Source organism: Symphalangus syndactylus, chromosome 17 (assembly GCF_028878055.3).
Source record: "Symphalangus syndactylus isolate Jambi chromosome 17, NHGRI_mSymSyn1-v2.1_pri, whole genome shotgun sequence".
In the NCBI taxonomy this organism is placed as follows: Eukaryota; Metazoa; Chordata; class Mammalia; order Primates; family Hylobatidae; genus Symphalangus; species Symphalangus syndactylus.
In genome coordinates, this window is record NC_072439.2 from 23,432,540 (window position 1) to 23,452,085 (window position 19,546).

The following is a 19,546-nucleotide window of genomic DNA, read 5'->3' on the forward strand; positions in this document are numbered from 1 at the left end:
CTGTGGTGCCCTGGCAATATCTTGAACAGGGTCCTCAGGGCATCCCGGGGCCCAGTGAGTCCTCAGCGTCCTGGAAAAGAACTCAGTGGGGTCTGAAGGGAAGGCTCCCAGGGACCTGGGGGGCTCAGTGGGATTCTGGTTGTTCCCTAGGGTCCCAGGGATTCAGTGGGTGCTGGGTGGCATCTTGGAAGGTTCCGAGGATGGGGCTGGGCAGGCACCAGGGCGTAGCGGGTCTTGGCCAGCATGATGAGGTCTTGGTCGGTGGGCGCACACATATTCAGGCCGATGGGCAGCATCTTCTTCAGTGTGGCCACGATCAGTGATGTCTGCACAGAGTACCGGTCCCCCCGGCGCTTCTTCTTGGTGCGTTCCTGGTCCGAGCCACCGGACTGTGGGGACACAGGGCTCAGTACCAGCCCAAGCCCCAATCCCATGCCTCAGCCCCAACCTGTGGCCATCATCCACACCCCAGGCCCCAGTCTGGACACCAGGCACTCCCTCCCCAACCGCCGACGATACCTCAATTTCCACCCCAGACTTGCTGACTCTACACTTCAGGCCTGCAGCCGTGACCGGAGACCCTCCAGACCCAAGCCCACAACCCAAATTCCCAGTTTCTTGTTTTTTAAACAAATTTATTTTTAGAGATGGTGTCCTGCCATGTTGCCCAGGCTGGACTTGAACTCCTGGCTTCAAGTGATCCTCCTGCCTTAGCCTCCAAGTAGCTGGGACTACAGGCACATACCACCATGCTTGCCAATTTCTAACCCAGGCCCATCCAGATTTTCCCCAGTTCTGGGCCTGTCTCAGCTTCTAGCAGTCCTCTTCCAGAATCCCCTAGGAACCCCAGTACAGTACCCCCTCCACAGCATGCACAACCCCACACTTCACATCCCAAGACCGAGTTCTCAAGAATGAAACAAAGATGCAGGTCCACAGAGAGTTCAAGAGACAAAAGAAGTTGCAAGAAAAAGACACTGAGAGACTGAAAAAGACAAGGAGACAGGAAGACCAAAGATGCAAGAGACATCCAGAAAGATCTGGAAGCAGAGACACGGGGCACAGAGTCCCACAGCCGTGTTCTGGAGCCTTGGGTGCAGACCCGGGGCCAGGGTCACCCCAGTCATGCCAACGAGAAGCCCCGATGACAAGCTTTTGGGCAGAGCCACATCCACGCTGGCTGGCAACTTTGAGCATGACCCCTGTGCCAGGCACTGCTGCAGGCCACACATGCAGCTTCTCCCTGAGTCCTCGCAGAGCCCTGGGGTGGGGGCCGCTGGCTGGATGCCCTCAGAGGCTCAAAACGGTGACCCCAACCAAGGTCACACGGCTAACTATCAAGACAGGATTCTAACCCCAGTCCATATAGTCCAGAGCCCAAGCTTTAAACCACCGCACGGCGAGGGTGCTGCCCCCTCCCCAACCATGCTCTGCATGCCTCTCCCACCCCCATTACCCTCGACCTCAGCCCACGATGCTTTGGTAAAAGCTGAGAGTTGCTCTTTTTTTCTTTTTTTTTTTTTGGGAAAAAAAGTCCAGAAAAAAAAAAGAAAAGAAGAAAAAGAAAAGAAGTCAAATTGCCAAAAGCTGAGGGTTGGGATGGGAACAGATGGGGGTGGTGGGGAGGGAAGGGAAAGGAAGGAGAATGGGTGGGGGCTGGGAGGGGAGGACAGGGGTGGGGAACAGAAGCAGGGGTTTTTCTCGGGGCCGGGGGGTGCAGAGGCTGGGGGAAGAGGGCATTAGCCAAGAGACATGCGGAAGGTCCCAGATGTGGGGCTGACCTGTATATCTCCCGCCTGCTTCACCGGACCGCAGACAGAGACAAGAAGGGTTACCCCAGCCCCGCAGAGAAGCCCAGGCCCAACTCCAAGTTGCCAGCACCCCACCTCCTCTGCCCCACCCGCCATGCATTCTCTAGCTAGGCATTTCCAGGCCTTGGCTTGGGGTGGGGGGGGTCATTCTCTGGGACCTGAGGAGGGCAGTTCTGAGAAGGATGGGAAGGAAAGCAGGAGATGGGGTAATGGGGAGAGGAAGAAAGAAATGGAAGAGGGGGAAAATGGGGAGGAGGAGGAGGAGGGAGATGGGAGGAGAGGCTTGGAGAAGAGGAAAATGGAGAGGAGGGAGATGGGAGGAGGGAGAAGATACAGGAGGAGGAAGGAGACAGGGATGAGAGAAAAGGGAGATGGAGAGGAGGAGGGAGATGGGAGGAGGGAGAAGATATAGGAGGAGGAAGGAGCTGGGGAGGAAGGGAGAGGGAGAGGAGGTAAGAGGGGCTGCTCTGAGGGCTGCGGGGAATGCGCCCAGGGCGGGCTGGCTGGGTGAGGACAGGCCAGGTAGGAAGCCCTAGAGGGTGCTCCCGCCCTGTCTGCCAAGTGCTCCTCCCAGAACCAAGCCCCAACCTTAGCCATTTTGCTCTTGTTGTCAGCAGTCAGGAAGGACATGTTGTTGATCTCGTTCTGGACCACAAAGTTCTGCTCCTCGCGCTTGAAGTTCTGGTGGGGGAAGCAGTGTTGGAGACCGGACAGGTGAAGGCAGGCGCCTGTGGGCTGCGGCTCCTCTGGTTGTGGGGAGGGCGGTCGGGGTGGGCACTCACGTGGGACTTGGACCAGTAGATGAAGATCTCGCCCACCATCCTGAACAGCTCCTCCGCGCTGGGATTCGGCTCCGTCAGCCACTGCGCCCTGGGGTCAGTGGAGGGGAGGTGAGGAAGGGGGTGGGGATCCCAGGGAGGGGGCTGCCCAGAGAGAGATCTTAGAGGAGGAGATGGGGACCAGGAGACATCCAGTCAGAGGGATGGGGTTTCTAGGGTCATCTGGCCATTCAGATGAACATTAAAAAAATTTTTTTTCTCTGTCTCAGCCTCCCGAGTAGCTGGGACTACAGGTGCCGGACACCACACCCGGCTAATTTTTGTATTTTTAGTAGAGACAGGGTTTCACCATGTTGGCCAGGCTGGTCTTGAACTCCTGACCTTAGGTGATCCACCCACCTTGGCCTCCCAAAGTGCTGGGATTACAGGTGTGAGCCACTGTGCCCAGCCTAACATATAAAAATTTTTAACGATCCATTCTCTCTCTCTCTCTTTCTGAGATAGGGTCTCGATCTGTCAGGCTGGAGTACAGTGATGCGATCTCCACTCACTGCAACCTCGACCTCCCAGGCTTAAGTGATCCTCCCACTTCAGCCTCCCTGAGTAGCTGGGACTACAGGTGCACGTCACCATGCCCATGCCTGGCTAATTTTTTATTTTATTTTTTGTAGCAAGAGGGTCTCCCTAGGTTGTCCAGGCTGGTCTTGAACTCCTGGGCTTGAGAGATCCTCTTTCCCTGACCTCTCAAAGTGCTGGGATTACAGGTGTGAGCCACCTTCCCTGGCCTGACTATTCCTTTTTTAAAATACTTTCTCTTTGTCTAACCTTTTCATCGAAATACATAAATATAATACATACACGCAATACATACACACACATGATACATACATATGTATTATATAACCTACATATTAAGAAGTATCAACCTGGTGAATTATCACAAAGTGAACACACTTGTGTAGCCACCACCGAAGTCAAGAAATAGGACATTTCTGGTCCCTGGAAGTACTATCATGGCCCTTCCCAGCCACTCCCCCTTCCTCCTCCTGAAAAATCATCCTTATTCTAACTTATAGGCTAAAAACTTTTTAAAAAAATTTCTTTCAGCCGGGCGCAGTGGCTCATGCCTGTAATCCCAGCACTTGGGAGGCCGAGGCAGGCGGATCACGAGGTCAGGAGATCGAGACCATCCTGGCTAACACGGTGAAACCTCGTCTCTACCAAAAAATACAAAAAAATTAGCCGGGTGTGGTGGCAGGTGCCTGTGGTCCCAGCTACTCAGGAGGCTGAGGCAGGAGAATGACATGAACCCGGGAGGTGGAGCTTGCAGTGAGCAGAGATCGCACCACTGCACTCCAGCCTGGGCGACAGAGTGAGACTCCATCTCAAAAAAAAAAAAAAATTTCTTTTTTTCTTTTTTGAGACAGGGTCTCACTCTGTCGCCCAGGCTGGAGTGCAGTGGTGCGATCTCAGCTCACTGCAACCTCCGCCTCCCGGGTTCACGTCATTCTCCTGCCTCAGCCTCCCACTCAGGAGTACTTAGCTGGGACTACAGGTATGTGCCACCACGCCCGGCTAATTTTTGTATTTTTAGTAGAGACAGGGCTTTTCCATGTTGCCCAGGCTGGTCTCAAACTTCTGAGCTCAAGTGTTCCACTCTCTTTGGCCACCCAAAGTGCTGGGATTACAGGCATGAGCCACTGCACCCAGCATAAAATTTCTTTTTTTTGAGACAGGGTCAGAATTCTAAGTAGGTTCACATATTTTATTTTATTCATTTACTTGTATTAAAAAAAAAAAAAAAACTTATTGAGACAGGGTCTATCTCTGTTGCCCAGGTTGGAGTGCAGCGATGTGATCATAGTTCACTGCAGCTTTGACCTCCTGGGTTCAAATGATCCTCCCACCTCAGCCTCCCAGTCCCAGCCTGAGGCCAGGACTACAGGTGTGTGTCACCATGCCTGGCTAATTTTTGTATTCGTTTTCTTTTTTTGTAGAGACAGGGTCTAGCCATGTTGCCTAGGCTGGTCTCAAAATTCCTGAGTTCAAGTGATCCTCCTGCCTCAGTCTCTCAAAGTGCTGGGATTACAGTTGTAAGCCACTGCACCCGGCCCCAAACTTATTATCTGCTCATGAACATTAAAGAGATGGTATAATATGTAGTTTATTTCTTGGTTTTCTGGCTTCTTTCATTCCACCTAATATTTGTGAAAGCCAATCACATCGTGCGTAGAAACAACTTGTTCACTCCCACTGCCATAGAGTCTTCTGTTGTATGAATAAACCACAATTTGTTCATATTTACTGATTTAAAAATTGAACTATATCCAACAGCAGAGAATGTCACACGACCACCAAGACAAAAGAGGTGAATCTATATGTCTTGGTTTTTTTTTTTTGAGGTGGAGCCTCGCTCTGTTCCTAGGCTGGAATGCAGTGACACGATCTCAGCTCAGTGCAACCTCCGCCTCCCAGGCTCAGCTGATTCTCCTGCCTCAGCCTCTGGAGTAGCTGGGATTACAAGCCCGCGTCACTATGCCTGGATAATTTTCGTATTCATAATAGAGACAGGGTTTCGCCATGTTGGCCAGGCTGGTCTCAAGCGCCTGACCTCAGGTGATCCGCCAGCCTCGGCCTCCCGAAGTGCTGGGATTACAAGCGTGAGCCACCATACCTGGCCTATATGTCTTTCATGGTGTACTGTTATGTTAAAAAAAAAAAAAAAAAAAAAAGCAGCTAAGTGTGGTGGCTCACTTCTGTAATCCCAACACTTTGGGAGGCTGAGGTGGGAGGATCACTTGACCCCAGGAATTCCAGACCAACCTGGGCAACATAGTGAGACCTCATAAAAATACAAGAATTAGCCGAGCATGTTGGTGTGAACCTATAATCCCAGCTACTGGGGGCAGAAGCAGAGGATCGCTTGAGCCCGGGAACCGAGGCTGCAGTAAGCCATGATCATGCCATAGCACTCCAGCCTGGGCAACAGAGGAAGACCCTGTCTCAATTAAAAAAAAAAAAAAAGCAAACTGTTCCTTACATTGTTGTGCATAATGACAAAGAAATCGACACAATCTAAATGTCCAGCATTAGGAAAATGATTAAAAAAAAAATCACACTGGCCAGGTGCGTTGGCTCACAGCTGTAATCCCAGCACTTTGGGAGGCTGAGGCAGGCAGATCATGAGGTCAAGAGTTCAAGACCAGCCTGGCCAACATGGTGAAAATCTGTCTCTACTAAAAATACAAAACTTAGCCAGGCGTGTTGGCAGGCACCTGTAATCCTAGCTGCTGGGGAGGCTGAGGCAGGAGAATCACTTGAACCCGGGAGGTGGAGGTTGCAGTGAGCTGAGATCACACCACTGCATTCCAGCCTGGGCAATGAAGGGAGGCTCTGTCTCAAAAAAAACAAAACAACAACAACAACAAAAAAAACCCAAAAACCAAAAACAAAAAGAAACAAGTGGGCTGCGTGTCGTTGGGCCAATGTGCTCAAAGCCAGAAGAAACCAGGAGGAAGAGTCAGAAGGTTGGTGGGGCCAGAGCATTGGAAGAAGTTTCTAGTCAGTCAGGAGGCGGAGATCAGATGGGGCTGGAAGACGTGGGAGGTCGGGGCGGAGGGCATGGGGACGGCGGGGCGCTGCTGACCTGTTGTTGTCCACGTAGCGGATGAGCAGCGGATACAGAGCATACAGGTCCCGGCAGAGCACAGAGAACTCGTCCCGCACCAGCAGCTCGCCCTCCTGGGCCTCGGCCTTGGCCTCCAGGCGCAGCTGCTCCTCCTCGGACACCACCTTCCCTGCCCTCTTGCGCAGCCGCCCGATGGTGGGGATGAAGTGGGACTGCAGGAGCTCCGGCCGCGCACGGCTCACGATGGGCTGTGCGAACACTGCAGGGGTGCGGGGGGCTCCGATGCCACCTCCGGCCTCTGACACAGGCCCCAACCTCCGTTTCCAGCCCGACTCCCGAAAGGCACCTCCAACCTAGCAACTGCCATTTGACCCCAGCCTGACCCTAACCTTGGATATAGTCCCCGAACACTGATCCCAGCCATAGCCCCAAACCTGAACCTAAGACCCAGTCCCTATCCTGTGACCCCAGCCTGGCACGAATCTCTGACCTCTGACCCCCAACAACTGAAGCTTCACCTGTTACCTCACTTTTTTTTTTTTTTTTTTTTTTGAGACAGAGTTTTGCTCTTGTCGCCCAGGCTGGAGTGCGATGGTGCAATCTCGGCTCACTGCAACCTCCACCTCCCGAGTTCAAGCGATTCTCCTGCCTCAGCCCCCTGAGTAGCTGGGATTACAGGCATCTGCCACCACACCCAGCTAACTTTTGTATTTTTTAGTAGAGAAGGGGTTTCACCATGTTAGCCAGGCTGGTCTCGAACTCCTGACCTCAGGAGATCCACCCACCTCGGCCTCCCAAAGTGCTGGGATTACAGGCGTGAGCCACTGCACCTGCCTGTTACCTCACCCTTAACTAGCATGACCCCTGACCCCAATCTTTAACCTCTGACCTGGCCCATACCCAGACTCTTACCTCACTATGTGATTTCTGGCTATGACCCCAAGGTCGTGAGTGGGCTTCTTACCCCAGCCTCTGGCCCCTGACCCTGGCCTTTGATCCCAGCTCCTGATTTCTAGCTTCACCCTGATCTACAACCTGCTTCCTTACACAAAACTTTTTTTTTTTTTTTTTTAAATAATAGAGACAAGGTTTCACCATGTTGCCCAGGCTAGTCTTGAACTCCTGGTCTCAAGTGATCCACCTACCTCGGCCTCTCAAAGTGCTGGGATTACAGGCATGAGCCATTGTGCCTGGCCCTGACATGAAACTTCTGAATCAGGAAACCTAACGCTTTGAGGACCCATTTCTTTCTTTCTTCCTTTCTTTCTTTCTTCCTTCCTTCATTCCTTCTTTCCTTCCTTCTTTCCTTCCCTTTTTTTCCCTCTCTCCCTCCCTCCCTTTTTCTTTTCCTTCTTTCCTTCCTTCCTGTCTTTCTTTCTTTCTTCCTTTCTTCCTTTCTTTTTCTTTTCTTTCTGTCTCTTTCTTTCCTTTTGTTTGTTTTGAGAGAGTATCTCACTCTGTCACCCAGGCTGGAGTGCAGTGGTATAATCACAGCTCACTGCTGCCTCCAACTCCCGGGCTCAAGAGATCCTTCTGCCTCAGCCTCCCAAGTAGCTGGGACTATAACTGTATGTGCCACCACACCTGGCTAATTAAAAAAAGTTTTTTTTTTTTGTTTGTTTGTTTGTTTTTTTTTTTTAAAGAGATGGGGTCGTGTTATGTTACCTAGGCTGGTCTCACATGGCTGGCCTCAACTAATCTTCCCACCTTGGTCTCCTAAAGTGTTGGTGTTACAGTTGTGAGCCACTGTGCCCAGCTGACCCCTGGCATTTTGACGCTGAAAAAACCTACACTCTGACTCCTCCTAACTCCGAGGGGACCATGGGTGTCCCTTTCAGACCATCTGGCCAAGGGAGCCCAGGCCGCTGACCCACCCCTCAGAGGCCCAGTGCCCCCAACCCACCAGCCAGCCGCTTCATCCAGGAGGCCTCGTCAATGCCCAGGTTGTTGACGATGATTCTCAGGATATTCCCCAGCAGGGAGTTGAGGTGGTCAGAGGTGACAGCTGTGCAGGGTGGGGGGGCGCCGGCGGGCAGGGCGGGAGGGGGTGCCTCGGGCCCGCGCTCCCACCATCGGGGCAGGTAGCTGCATAGCATGGGCAGCGTGATCTCGATGACGTGCGGCATCTCTGTGTAGCGGGCCCCTGACTCGGCCAGCCCCCCGATGTCTGCCATGAGCCGCTCCAGCACCGGGATGTCGGGACACATCTCCTCCACGCTGTTGGGGAGCCCCAGGACTGGGGTACAAGGACGGGGGCAGGGAATGTCAAGCCATCACCCCCAGACCTCAGTGCCCTGGCCTCCCCCGCAATACATCAGACACCATTGAATTGCCACCCCCCTAAAACAGTCTCCCAAACCCTATTCGTCCCATCTCACCCTCCAACCCAACTACCTCTCCCAACCCTCACATTGAAACTCAGTGGCCCCACAAACACTTCACACCCCTGAGCCTGTCTGCTCCCTAAAATCTCACCCCTAGAAACCTTCCCTCCTAAAATCTCCCACATCCCGAACCCATTCCCCTCACCCCTGCTATACAGCATACTCCAAAAGAGACCTTTTCCAACCCCACCCTGTCTTCCCCACCTTGTCTCTCTGAATCCCACACCTGGTTCAGTCCCTTGAAACAGACAACCTATCACTTGCTCATTTGCTGACTGTGGGCCAGGTGCCATTCTGGGAGCACAGCTGACCAAGAAGACAAGCTTCCTGCCTTGGAGCATATATTCCCCCCAGGTCCACGCCTCATTCTAGCCTCTGAACCCAGAACTCAGGGGATTTTTGTCTGTTTTATCTGTTCACTGCTGAACCTCAGGTGACTAGGACAGCACCTCATACATAGTAACTGCTCAATACATATTTGCTGAATGAATGAACCCATGCCTTCCCTCAATCCTCTCACGCTCAAATACCCCTCACCCTATGTCTCCAAGCTTGATGATGCCCTCAAATGTCACCATCACTAAAATAAATTCCATAGCTCCAAATTCCATGGATGGGGTTTTGCTATGTTGCCCAGGTTGGTCTTGAACTCCTGGACTCAAGCAATCCTCCTACCTTGGCCTCCCAAAGTGCTGGGATTACAGGCGTGACCCACTGCGCCTGGCCACCAAGTGCTACTTTTCTTAACTTTTATCAATAGATTCTGTTTTTAAAAATCAAATTAATCTCCTAATTCTCCCCATGTAACGGCCTTGAAATGCCCCCAAACCATAAACTCTGGGGTTCCTGAATGTGCGGCACTCTCAACCTGGGGAATCCTCAGCCGCTCACAGCCCAGCCCAGCCACACTACCCCCAAATTAGGCTCTCCCCAAGGCCCTGTGCTGGGGAGATCCGGACTCCCAGCACTGCTCCCGCCCCACACAGCTTACTGGCCCGCTCCCGGGGAGACTTGGTGGTGTACACGGAGAAGGCATTGTACTCGTTCAGCTGCGGCTCCAGGAACGCCACCGGCATGGCTGCTGCCAGACGGGCCAAGCACTCCCCGAGGGCTGGCCGAAGCCTGGAAGAGGGGGCTGCGTTTAGCTGCCACGTGTCCCCCTCTTTGGGGTCCTGGGTCCCAGCCCCATCTCCATAGAAACGGCTCCTCCCAGAACCCTTTGGGACAGAGCTGCCATTCATCCATGTGTGCCACTTATTTTGTTTTTTAAGACAGGGTCTTGCTCTGTCACTCAGGCTGCAGTGCAGTGGCCTGATCTCGGCTCACTGCAACCTCAAATTTCTGGGCTCAAGTGATCCTCCCACCTCAGCCTTCTGAGTCGCTGGGATTACAGGCACACACCATACCATGCCTAGCTAGTTTAAAAAAAAAGTCGTTTTTGTAGAGATGGAGTCTCACTATGCTGCTCAGGCTGGTCTCAAATTCCTGAGCTCAAGCGATCCCCCCATCTCAGCCTTAGGAGTAGCTGGATTTACAGGCACCAGCGCCACCACACCACTCCACACCAGGCTAATTAAAAAAAATTTTTTTTGTAGAGATGGAGTCTCACTATGTTGCCCAGGCTGGTCTCAAACTCCTGAGCTCAAATGATCCTCCTGCCTCAGCCTCCCAAAGTGCTCACAGGTGTGAGACACCGCGCACCGCTGGTGTCACTTGAAATCTGAATAACTTCAGAGCTGGTGGAAACAGCCTCGGCCCCGCTCTTGCTGTATCAGTAATCTCAGCTCAGAAGCGGTCACGTGGCCACTGCCAGGGGCCCTCCCCAGGGATCCCAGTGTTGCGTGGCTCCTGTGTGCAGGGGCTGCACCCCGTGGCCTGCGCCTCCCCGTCTTCCCCAGCGAGGCCCGCCTGCTTCACGGCCCCAGACCTGGCGGCTCTACCTCCGTGGCTGACCTGTCCCTGAGCGCCCTCACGCGGCCGCCGTGGGGAACTGCGGCTGCCGCCGTGAGCGGGAAAATTCTTAACATTTACCCTGCTTTTCACCCACCCCATCTTCTTCCCCTGCTACCTCCAGCCCCACCCAGTCCCAAACGATGGCTCTCTCTCCTTACTTTTCCACATAAGTGTTCTTGGTGGTTCCCAGGGAGTAGATACTGCACAGCGTTCGGTAGCAAGAGACCTGGACGTCGTCCACTGAGGGAGACAGGGGGCGAGGCTGCGGGATGCGCCCACAAGACAAGCCCTCCCCACTCCACCTCCCTTGTCTCCAAATCGGCCCATGCAGTGGGGAAGAGCAAGCAGCTGTACGGCCAGCCTTCCATGTACGAGTCTTGTGACTTGAGCAAGTTACCAACTCTCTCAGCCTCAGCTTCCCTACCTATAACATGGGATTAGTTACAGTACCTTCCTCACGGGGTGGTTGTATCAAATGAGTTACTACTTGGAAAGCCACTAGAACGGGGCACACAGTAGGCACTCAATAAAGGCTAGATGTTGTTTCTTCCGTGGAGAGGACTCATGGCCCTCTATAATGAAAGTGAGGGGTACTTCCTCCAGAAAAATGCAAACAGACCTGCAATACTGCTGCAATTTTAGGCTATCTTTTTCATTTTATTTAAAATGTATATATTTTTAGGGTTGGCACAGCGGCTCACGCCTGTAATCCCAGCACTTTGGAGGCTGAGGTGGGCGGATCACCTGAGGTCAGGAGTTCGAGACCAGCCTGGGCAACATGGTGAAACCCCGTCTCTACTAAAAATACAAAAATTATGTGAGTGTGGTGGTGAATGCCTGTAATCTCAGCTACTCGGGAGGCTGAGGCAGGAGAATCGCTTGAACCCAGGAGGCAGAGGTTGCAGTGAGCCGAGATTGTGCCACTGCACTCCAGCCTGGGTGACAGAGCGAGACTCTGTCTCAAAAAATAAAAATAAAATAAATAAAAATTTAAAAAAAAATTTTTTAGATATGGGGTCTCAGTATGTTGCCCAGGCTGATCTCAAACTCCTGGTCTCAAGTGATTTGCCCACCTTGGCCTCCCAAAGTGCTGGGATTACAGGTGCGAGCCACTGCGCCCAGACCAATTTTAGGTTAACCACATGCCCTCCGGAAGGCCAAGTTAAGAAGCTCATCATGAGGCAAAAAGAGGGCGGGGCTATTCTAGATTTTAAAGACGCTACAGAGACACAACCACCAAATGCAGCAGGAGAAACTTGACTGGATTCTGAATTTTTTTTTTTTAAAAATCAAAGACATTTTGTGGGTAATGAGGGAAATTTAAATATGGCTAGGTTAGGTGTGATAATGATATGGTGGTTACACAAGAGAAGGTTTCTATTCTAGGAAAGCCAGCTGATGAACATTAAGGGATGAGGTTACCCTGGTGTGTGCAACTTACACCCAAAAGTTCAACAAAAAAACTGTAAATACTTTCAACCATACAGTGAAGGGTAAGCACACTGGGCAAATTGTTAATAATTTTCTTTTTTTTTTCTTTTTTTGAGATGGAGTCTTGCTCTGTCGCCCAAGCTGGAGTGCAGTGGTGCAATCTCAGCTCACTGCAACCTCCACCTCCCAGATTCAAGCAGTTCTTGCGCCTCAGCCTCCTGAGTAGCTGGGACTACAGGTGTGAGCCACCATGCCCAGCCAGCAATTTTCTTCTTTCCACCTTTCTGTATGTTTTGAAAATTTCAAAATACAAAGTTGGATGGGAGAAGAACCCTATCCAGGTGCTACTTTTCTTTTCTTCTTTTTTTAAGATGGGGTTTTGCTGTGTTGCCCAGGTTGGTCTCGAAATCCTGGGCTCAAGAGATCTTCCTACCCTGGCCTCCCAAAGTGCTGCAATTACAGGTGTGAGTCACTGTGGCTGGCCACCAACTGCTACTTTTCTTTTCTTTTCTCTTTTCTTTTCTTTTGAGATGGAGTCTCGCTCTGTTGCCCAGGCTGGCGTGCAATGGCACGATCTCGGCACACTGCAACCTTCGCCTCCTGGGTTCAAGCAATTCTCCTGCCTCAGCCTCCCAAGTAACTGGGATTATAGGCGACCACCACCATGCCCGGCTAATTTTTGTATTTTAGTAGAGACAAGGTTTCATTATGTTGGCCAGGCTGGTCTTGAACTCCTGAGCTCAGGTGATCTGTCCGCCTTGGCCTCCCAAAGTGCTGGGATTACAGGCGTGAGACACTGCGCTTGGCCAAGTGCTACTTTTCCTAAGCTTTATCAATAGACTCTCTTTTTTAACATCAAGGACCCTATTTTATTCTTTCTTTATTTTAGACACAGAATTTTGCTCTGCTGTCCAGGCTGGAGTGCAGTGGTATGATCATAGCTCACTGCAGCCTCCAACTCTTGGACTCAAGTGATTCTCCCTCATCAGCCTCCCCAGTAGCTGGGATTACAGGCATGTGCCTCCATGCCTGGCTAATCTTTAATTTTTTTTTTTTTTTTTTTTTAGTAGAGACAGGGTCTCGCTATGTTGCCCAGGCTGGTCTTGAACTCCTGAGCTCAAGCGGTCCTCCTGTCTCAGCCTCCCAATGTGCTGGGATTACAGGCGTGAGTCGCTGTGCCAGTCCACTTAGGGTCTTTTGTTAGAGCTGCTGAGTTCACGTCCTCATTAACTCATTTGCCACCTGCCAAGGTACTGACTGCATGCTTTGCTTACAGCAAGAAATCCACACACTCAAACACTCAGGGACTCTCACAGGCACCCGGATGGGTGGTGTTGGCCACACTGACTCCCCGCAACCTGCCCTTGGGTCAGGCGCCCTTACGGATGACGTCGTCTCCGAACTGGTGCTGGGCGATGTGCTGGAAGAGGGTGGTGAGGACCGGCAGCAGCGCCACGGTGGTGTAGGTGAGGTTCTGGCCCACGCCTTTCACCTGGGTGCGCGCCTGCGACACCTTGCCCAGCCGCAGGTTCTCCACCATCTTCTCGATGTCCTCCGAGGCACTCTCGAAGAAGGAGCGGAGGCCAGCCTTCACGATCTCAGGGCCTGACTTCATCACTGTCCTAGAAGGGCAGTGGGGCAACACCAGCTCTGGAATCGGAGAGTCTAGGAGACCAGGGGTTGGGGTGGGGGCCCGAAGATGGTGGGAGTGGGCGCCACTGCCCATGGCCTTACCTGGCATCCAGGGAGCGGGCCAGGATGTGAAGACAGTTGACCACAGCCGGGGCGTCCGTCCCTGGGAGAGGAAGATGGGCCGGGGGGATGCCATGGCTAAGAGGACAGAGGACAGTGCCTCCCTCTACATCCACCCCAACCCCTCTCTTCCTGAGGCTACCTGCAGGCTAAGTTGGAATGCTACTGCACCCCCACCCCCCCGGACTCCTACAGCACCTCCAAACTTCCCTCCTTCCCAGCCTGACCACTCTCCTGGCCTTCCTCCTGCCCAGCCCTGACCCCACTGGGCTGTCCTTGTCTGGAGATGGGTCTGTCTCTCCCACTGGCCTGGGAGCTCCATGAGGGCAGGCCCAGGGCGTCTCAGTCACTGCCCTGCCCCCAAGATACCTCGTCCATGTCTCTGAGTCCAGAGGAAGAACACAACAAAGGTTGTTCAAATTAAGGCAGAAGCTGGGAGCTATTTCCTCAGGGTGGGGAAGAGAGAGATTAGGGAGGAAGACGAAGGTGCAGAGCCACTTACCAAAGAGAGAGACTCGGTGGCGGACAAGGGCAGCAAGTTTGCAGAAGAGGCTGAAGAAAGAGAAAGGGACAGAAGGCAGGAGAAACAGCGAGTGAGGAGGCCAAGGAGACGAGGACAGCGTGACCCAATTAGAGGAGACAGGGACAGAGAAGACAAGGAGAGGAACCAGGATGGGGCTGAATGATGGAGACAGGAGGGATGGGAAGGGACAGACAGATGGGCAAGCTGGAAAGTCACAGGCAGTAACTGGGATGCTGGGGAGGTGAGGGGCGAGTCGGCCTTTCTTATTATTCTTTATTTTTTTTGAGACAGGGTCTTGCTGTCACCCAGGCTGGAGTGCAGTGGCGCGATCCCAGCTCCCTGTGGCCTCCAGCTCCTGGGTTCAAGCGATCCTCCCGCTTCAGCCTCCTTAGTAGCTGGGACTACAGGCATGCGCCACCAAGCCCGGCTAATTTTTGTATTTTTTGTAGAAATGGGGTCTCAGTATGTTGCCCAGGCTGGCCTCAAACCCCTGGCTTCAAGTGATCTTCCCACCTCAGCTTCCCAAAGTGTTGGAATTACAGGCGTGAGCCACCACGCCCGGCCTTGAGTTGGCCTTCCTGGACAGGGTGATCGATTTGTCCCAAGTTGCCTGAGAGTCCCACATCCTGGGAAACCCTTCAGTCCCGGGTACACTAGGATGGCTGGTTACCCTTCAATCGCCTTTGCAGGAGACGGTCAGTACCCAACACCCAGCACCCAGGACAGAGCCTCCATGGGCAAACGATTACAGTCCTGTGAGGTCAGGGGGCTGGGTCTAGGGTCACAGGCAGCCCACCTGGTGATCATTTCCTTCTCCTTGTTGGAGGCGTGGCCGCCACTGCCCAGCACTTTAGCCGGAGTGGACAAGAAATAGAGGCAGTGGTTGGTGAAGTACTGGTTGATCAAAGGGAGCAGGATCTGGAGATGGCGGGGGAGGGAGATAAAGCGTCCAGTGAGGGGTGGGGAGAGCCTATGAGTCCCCGGTCCCCTCCAGCTTCTAAGCCCACCTCTCACCTTGGCAAAGAATTTAATCTCCTGTTCATGTGGGGACTTTTCCACTCGCCCACTGCTGACCACAGCCTCTGTAGGGAGGGCAAATAGGGTTCACAGTGGGTTCAAGGCTGGGGAACCCAGGGTGGTCTGATGGGAAGGATGCTGGGAGCAGAGTTGGGAAATGATGGGGGATAAAGTATTGGTATGAAGTCATTTGTGTTGGCTTTGAGATAAACCTTTCTCCTACCTTTCATCTGATTCCCCCAACTCCTTTTTTTTTTTCTTGTCGCCCAGACTGGAGTGCAATGGCACGATCTCGGCTCACTGCACTCTCTGCCTCCTGAGTTCAAGTGATTCTCCTGACTCAGCCTTCCAAGTAGCTGGGATTATAGACACGCTCCCACACACCCAGCTAATTTTTGTATTTTTAGTACAGCCAAGGTTTCACCATGTTGTCCAGGCTGGTCTCAAACTTCTGACCTCAGGTGATCCACCTGCCTCAACCTCCCAAAGTTCTTTCCCCCAACTTCTTGATCAAGCCCTTCTTGAAGCTGACAACTCCTTTATCAAGCCCTTTCTGAAGCTGACAGTAAACCCTTTCTGAAGCTGACAATGGGGAAAACAAACTAGAATGGGTTAAGGTCATGGAACATGCCCTTCCTCACCCACCATAAGTGTTTTTCATTCTGAACTTGAATACACATGGCACTGAGTTAATCTGCAATAAATGAATGAATGAACCAAATGAAACAAGAAGTCAATATAAAAAATTAGAGTTAATTTTAAAATGGAAATAAATTTCAAACAATAATAATGGTGATAGTCATAACTGATACTATTAAAGTAATAATACTGGGCCAGGCGCGGTGGCTCACACCTGTAATCCCAGCACTTTGGGAGGCTGAGGCAGGTGGATCACAAGGTCAGGAGATCGAGACCATCCTGGCCAACATGGTGAAACCCCATCTCTACTAAAAATACAAACACAAAAAATTAGCTGGGCGTGGTGGCGGGTGCCTGTAGTCCCAGCTACTCGGGAGGCTGAGGCAGAAGAATGGTGTGAACCTGGGAGGCGGAGCTTGCAGTGAGCCAAGATCGTGCCACTACACTCCAGCCTGGGTGACAGAGCAAGACTCCGTCTCAAAATAATAATAATAATAATAATAATAATAATAATACTGGCTCCAATTATTAAACACTTGCTATGTCCTTGGCACTGTGAGACATGTCATCCTCACACAGTCCCCTTACAACTTGGAGGTCTGTGCAGTTGGTTCCCAGCCCCCATTTTTCAGATGAGGAAACTCAAGTGAAGTAACTAACCCCAGGTCACCCAGTGACAGAACCATGGCTAGTTACGGTGAACATATGCCCATATCACAGGTGAGGAAACTGAGGTCTAGAGAGGGAAGGGAATTGTCAAGAGGATGTGCAGCACTGAAGCTCAGCAGGCAGGCTTTGAGGTGAGATGTGACAGCGAATCCTGCTCTGCCACTCACCTGGAGGGAATCTGGGGGCTCCTGAGGGTAGCTCTCAAGGGGAATGCTGGGGGTTCTCTAGCGGAAACCGGAGGCGATTGTAGGGCCTAGCTGTAATTCTTAGTGGCCTATAAGAGGCATTAGGGGCACCCCAATAGCCTCAGCCTTCAAAATAGATCCAGAAATCTGCCCAGTTCTCACCCTTTTCGGCTCCTGTCCCCATCCCAGTCAAGCCACAGGGACCCTGTGAACACCACAATCATGGATCACGTCCCTCCTCGGCTCAGCCCCCAACCCCCAACTCCATCTCACTGCAGGTAAAGGTCAAAGTCCTCATCACAGCTTGCAAAGCCCTGCATGATCTGCCCCAGTCACCTCTGTGACCTCGTTTATCTCACTGTCCCCCTCGATGACTCTGCTTCAGCTACAGGGCATCCTGACACTCACACCAGGGACCTCTCAGGGCCTTTGCACTCGCTGTTCCTTTGCCTTCAAGGAACAGATGTCCCCCAGTGGTCCACACAGCTCCTCTCTTACCTCCTTCATGGCTTGCCCCAGATATCACATTCTCATCAAAGTCTTTCTGGAACACTCTATTTAAAATTACAACTGGCAAGCCGGGCACGGTGGCTCACACCTTTAATCCCAGCACTTTGGGAGGCTGAGGCGGGCAGATCACGAGGGCAAGAGATCGAGACCATCCTGGCCAACATGGTGAAACCCCGTCTCTACTAAAAAATACAAAAAATTAGCTGGGTGTGGTGGCGCCTGTGCCTGTGGTCCCTGCTACTCAGGAGGCCGAGGCAGGAGAATCGCTTGAAACCGGAAAGCAGAGGTTGCAGTGAGCCGAAACCGTGCCACTGCACTCCAGCCTGGGCAACAAGAGCAAACCTCCGTCTCAAAAATAAATAAATTAAATAAAAAATAAAAATAAAATGAAATGAAATAAAATTACAACTGGCTCCACACTCCCAATCCCCTCTACCTGGCTCTATTGTTTTCTTCTTCCCATAACACTGATCACCTTCTAACACTAAACGATTTAGTTATTTATGATACTAATTGCCTGAATCCAACACAGGAGTAGTTGCAGGGGAGCAGGGGTCATTTGTCTTCTTCAGTGCTGCACCCCAGCATCTAGAACAGTGTCTGGCACATAGTAGAAGCTCAATAAACATCAAATAAGGGGAGGACGGATTGAGTGCGTGAACAGGTGTCCTAGGTAAGTCTGGTCTGCATAACTGGTGTCTGCAGGTGGGGCGGGCATAAACGGGGGGATTTCTCCGTACCCAGGTGGGCAATGAACTCCTGAGAAATGTCCATCCAGCGCAGCAGCTGCTGCAGGAAGCCAAAGGCAAACCGCTTTTCAATGGAAGACGAGTCCAGTTCCATGTCCTTAAGGCCTCTGCATGGAGATGTGGAGAGAAGGATCAGCCCAGACGCTGGCCCTACAGTTTCCCATCCTTCTCAGGTCCGCCTCTGCTCCTGCTGGCCCCGTCTCTGTCAGCTTTGGCTTCATCCCAGGTTGGAGCTCCACTCTGAGTCCCCCATGCCCCACCCCACTCAACCTTCTCCCCTCTCTGGCCGCGCTTCTGTTCCCCAGGTCCCGCCCCTCTCAGCTTCCTCCCCTTTGGCCCCACCTCTGTTCCCCGGGCCCTGCCCATCTCAGCCCTTCTCTCCTCTTTGGTCCCGCCTCCACTCACCAGTCCCCGCCCCTCTGTACCTGCCCCCGCCCCGGCCCCGCCTGTGCTCTCCAGCCCCCGCCCCTCTCAGCCTCTTCCTCTTTGGCCCTACCTCTGTTCCCTGGGCCCCACCCTTTTCAGCCTTCTCTCCTCTTTGGTCCCTCCTCCAATCACCGGTCCCCGCCCCTCTCAGTCTCCTCCACTCTCTGGCCCCGCCTCTGCACCCTGGGCCCCGCCCTTCCCTTCCTCCTCTCCGGTCCCGCCTGTGCTTCTTAAGCCCCGCCCATTTCGAACTCCTCCCCATCTGGCCCCGCCTCTGTGTCCAGGCCCCACTCCCTTAGCTCCTCCCCTCTGGTTCCATCTTTGCTCCCCAGGCCCTGCTCCTGTCGGTTCCACCCCTCTCCGGCCCCGCCCCTCCCAGCCTTTGCCGGGTGGGTTCCGCCTGCTGCTTTTCCAAGGGTGCCCCAACCCGCGTGCCTTGTAACCGCGTAGCCATTCATCTGCAGGAATTTCAGCAGCTCCTGGGCCTTCTCTCGATCTCGTGCCTTCTCCTTGGCCGTGAGCGTGTCGTAGGGGACCAGCAGGGGGTGGGTCCCACCGCCTGGGGAGGCAAAGACCAGAAATCAGGGATCTGGGGAAGACCGGGGCCACTCTCACTGAAGTGGTTCCTGCAGTGCCCGGCATGCGTAATTATGGTAATAAAGATGAAGATACGAATAACGGAAACATTGCTTGCTGGTGCTCATCTCATTACCCCACGGTGGTAAACGCTGTTTATTCCCATCTACAGATGGAAAAACCGAGTTTCAGGGGCATGAAGGCAATCAGCAAAACCACACAGTGAATCCACGGGGGTCGCGTGGGGGCGGCATGGGCGCCCTCACCTTTGGCTTCCAGCTCCTGCTTCTTCTTCCGTCCCCACGTGTTGTGGTAATTTTCTGCCAGTTGTTCTGCCATGGCCTGGGAGTGGATGCAGAGTCAAGGGCTAGATTCAGAGGATGCCAGCCCCCCCAAAGATACCCCATGCCCCCCCAAAAGGATCAGGGCTCTCACCTGCAGCTCCCGGGACAGGGTAACAGCGCTAAGATCGGGGGGCTGAGGGTTGTAGCCTTCTCGAGGATCGTAGGTCTGA

General features: G+C 52.8%; 1 protein-coding gene across 3 annotated transcripts in view; it reads right to left on the reverse strand.

The window, feature by feature from the left end:
• RYR1 (ryanodine receptor 1) overlaps positions 1–19,546 on the reverse strand; it is a 157,700-nt gene that overhangs the window by 65,705 nt on the left and 72,449 nt on the right. For 2 of the 3 annotated variants that reach the window (XM_063621117.1, XM_063621118.1), the window contains 17 exons: positions 19,468–19,542; positions 19,299–19,374; positions 18,892–19,015; positions 18,022–18,137; positions 15,276–15,343; positions 15,058–15,179; positions 14,241–14,290; positions 13,721–13,781; positions 13,370–13,608; positions 10,714–10,795; positions 9,594–9,724; positions 8,122–8,454; positions 6,237–6,477; positions 2,594–2,681; positions 2,400–2,492; positions 1,782–1,796; positions 219–389 (listed from right to left, as the gene is read on the reverse strand). In XM_063621117.1, coding sequence (XP_063477187.1) covers positions 219–389; positions 1,782–1,796; positions 2,400–2,492; positions 2,594–2,681; positions 6,237–6,477; positions 8,122–8,454; positions 9,594–9,724; positions 10,714–10,795; positions 13,370–13,608; positions 13,721–13,781; positions 14,241–14,290; positions 15,058–15,179; positions 15,276–15,343; positions 18,022–18,137; positions 18,892–19,015; positions 19,299–19,374; positions 19,468–19,542 — 2,085 coding nt within the window. The remainder of the gene's footprint in view (positions 1–218; positions 390–1,781; positions 1,797–2,399; positions 2,493–2,593; positions 2,682–6,236; positions 6,478–8,121; positions 8,455–9,593; positions 9,725–10,713; positions 10,796–13,369; positions 13,609–13,720; positions 13,782–14,240; positions 14,291–15,057; positions 15,180–15,275; positions 15,344–18,021; positions 18,138–18,891; positions 19,016–19,298; positions 19,375–19,467; positions 19,543–19,546) is intronic. The other variant, XM_055250597.2, reaches the window with a different exon arrangement.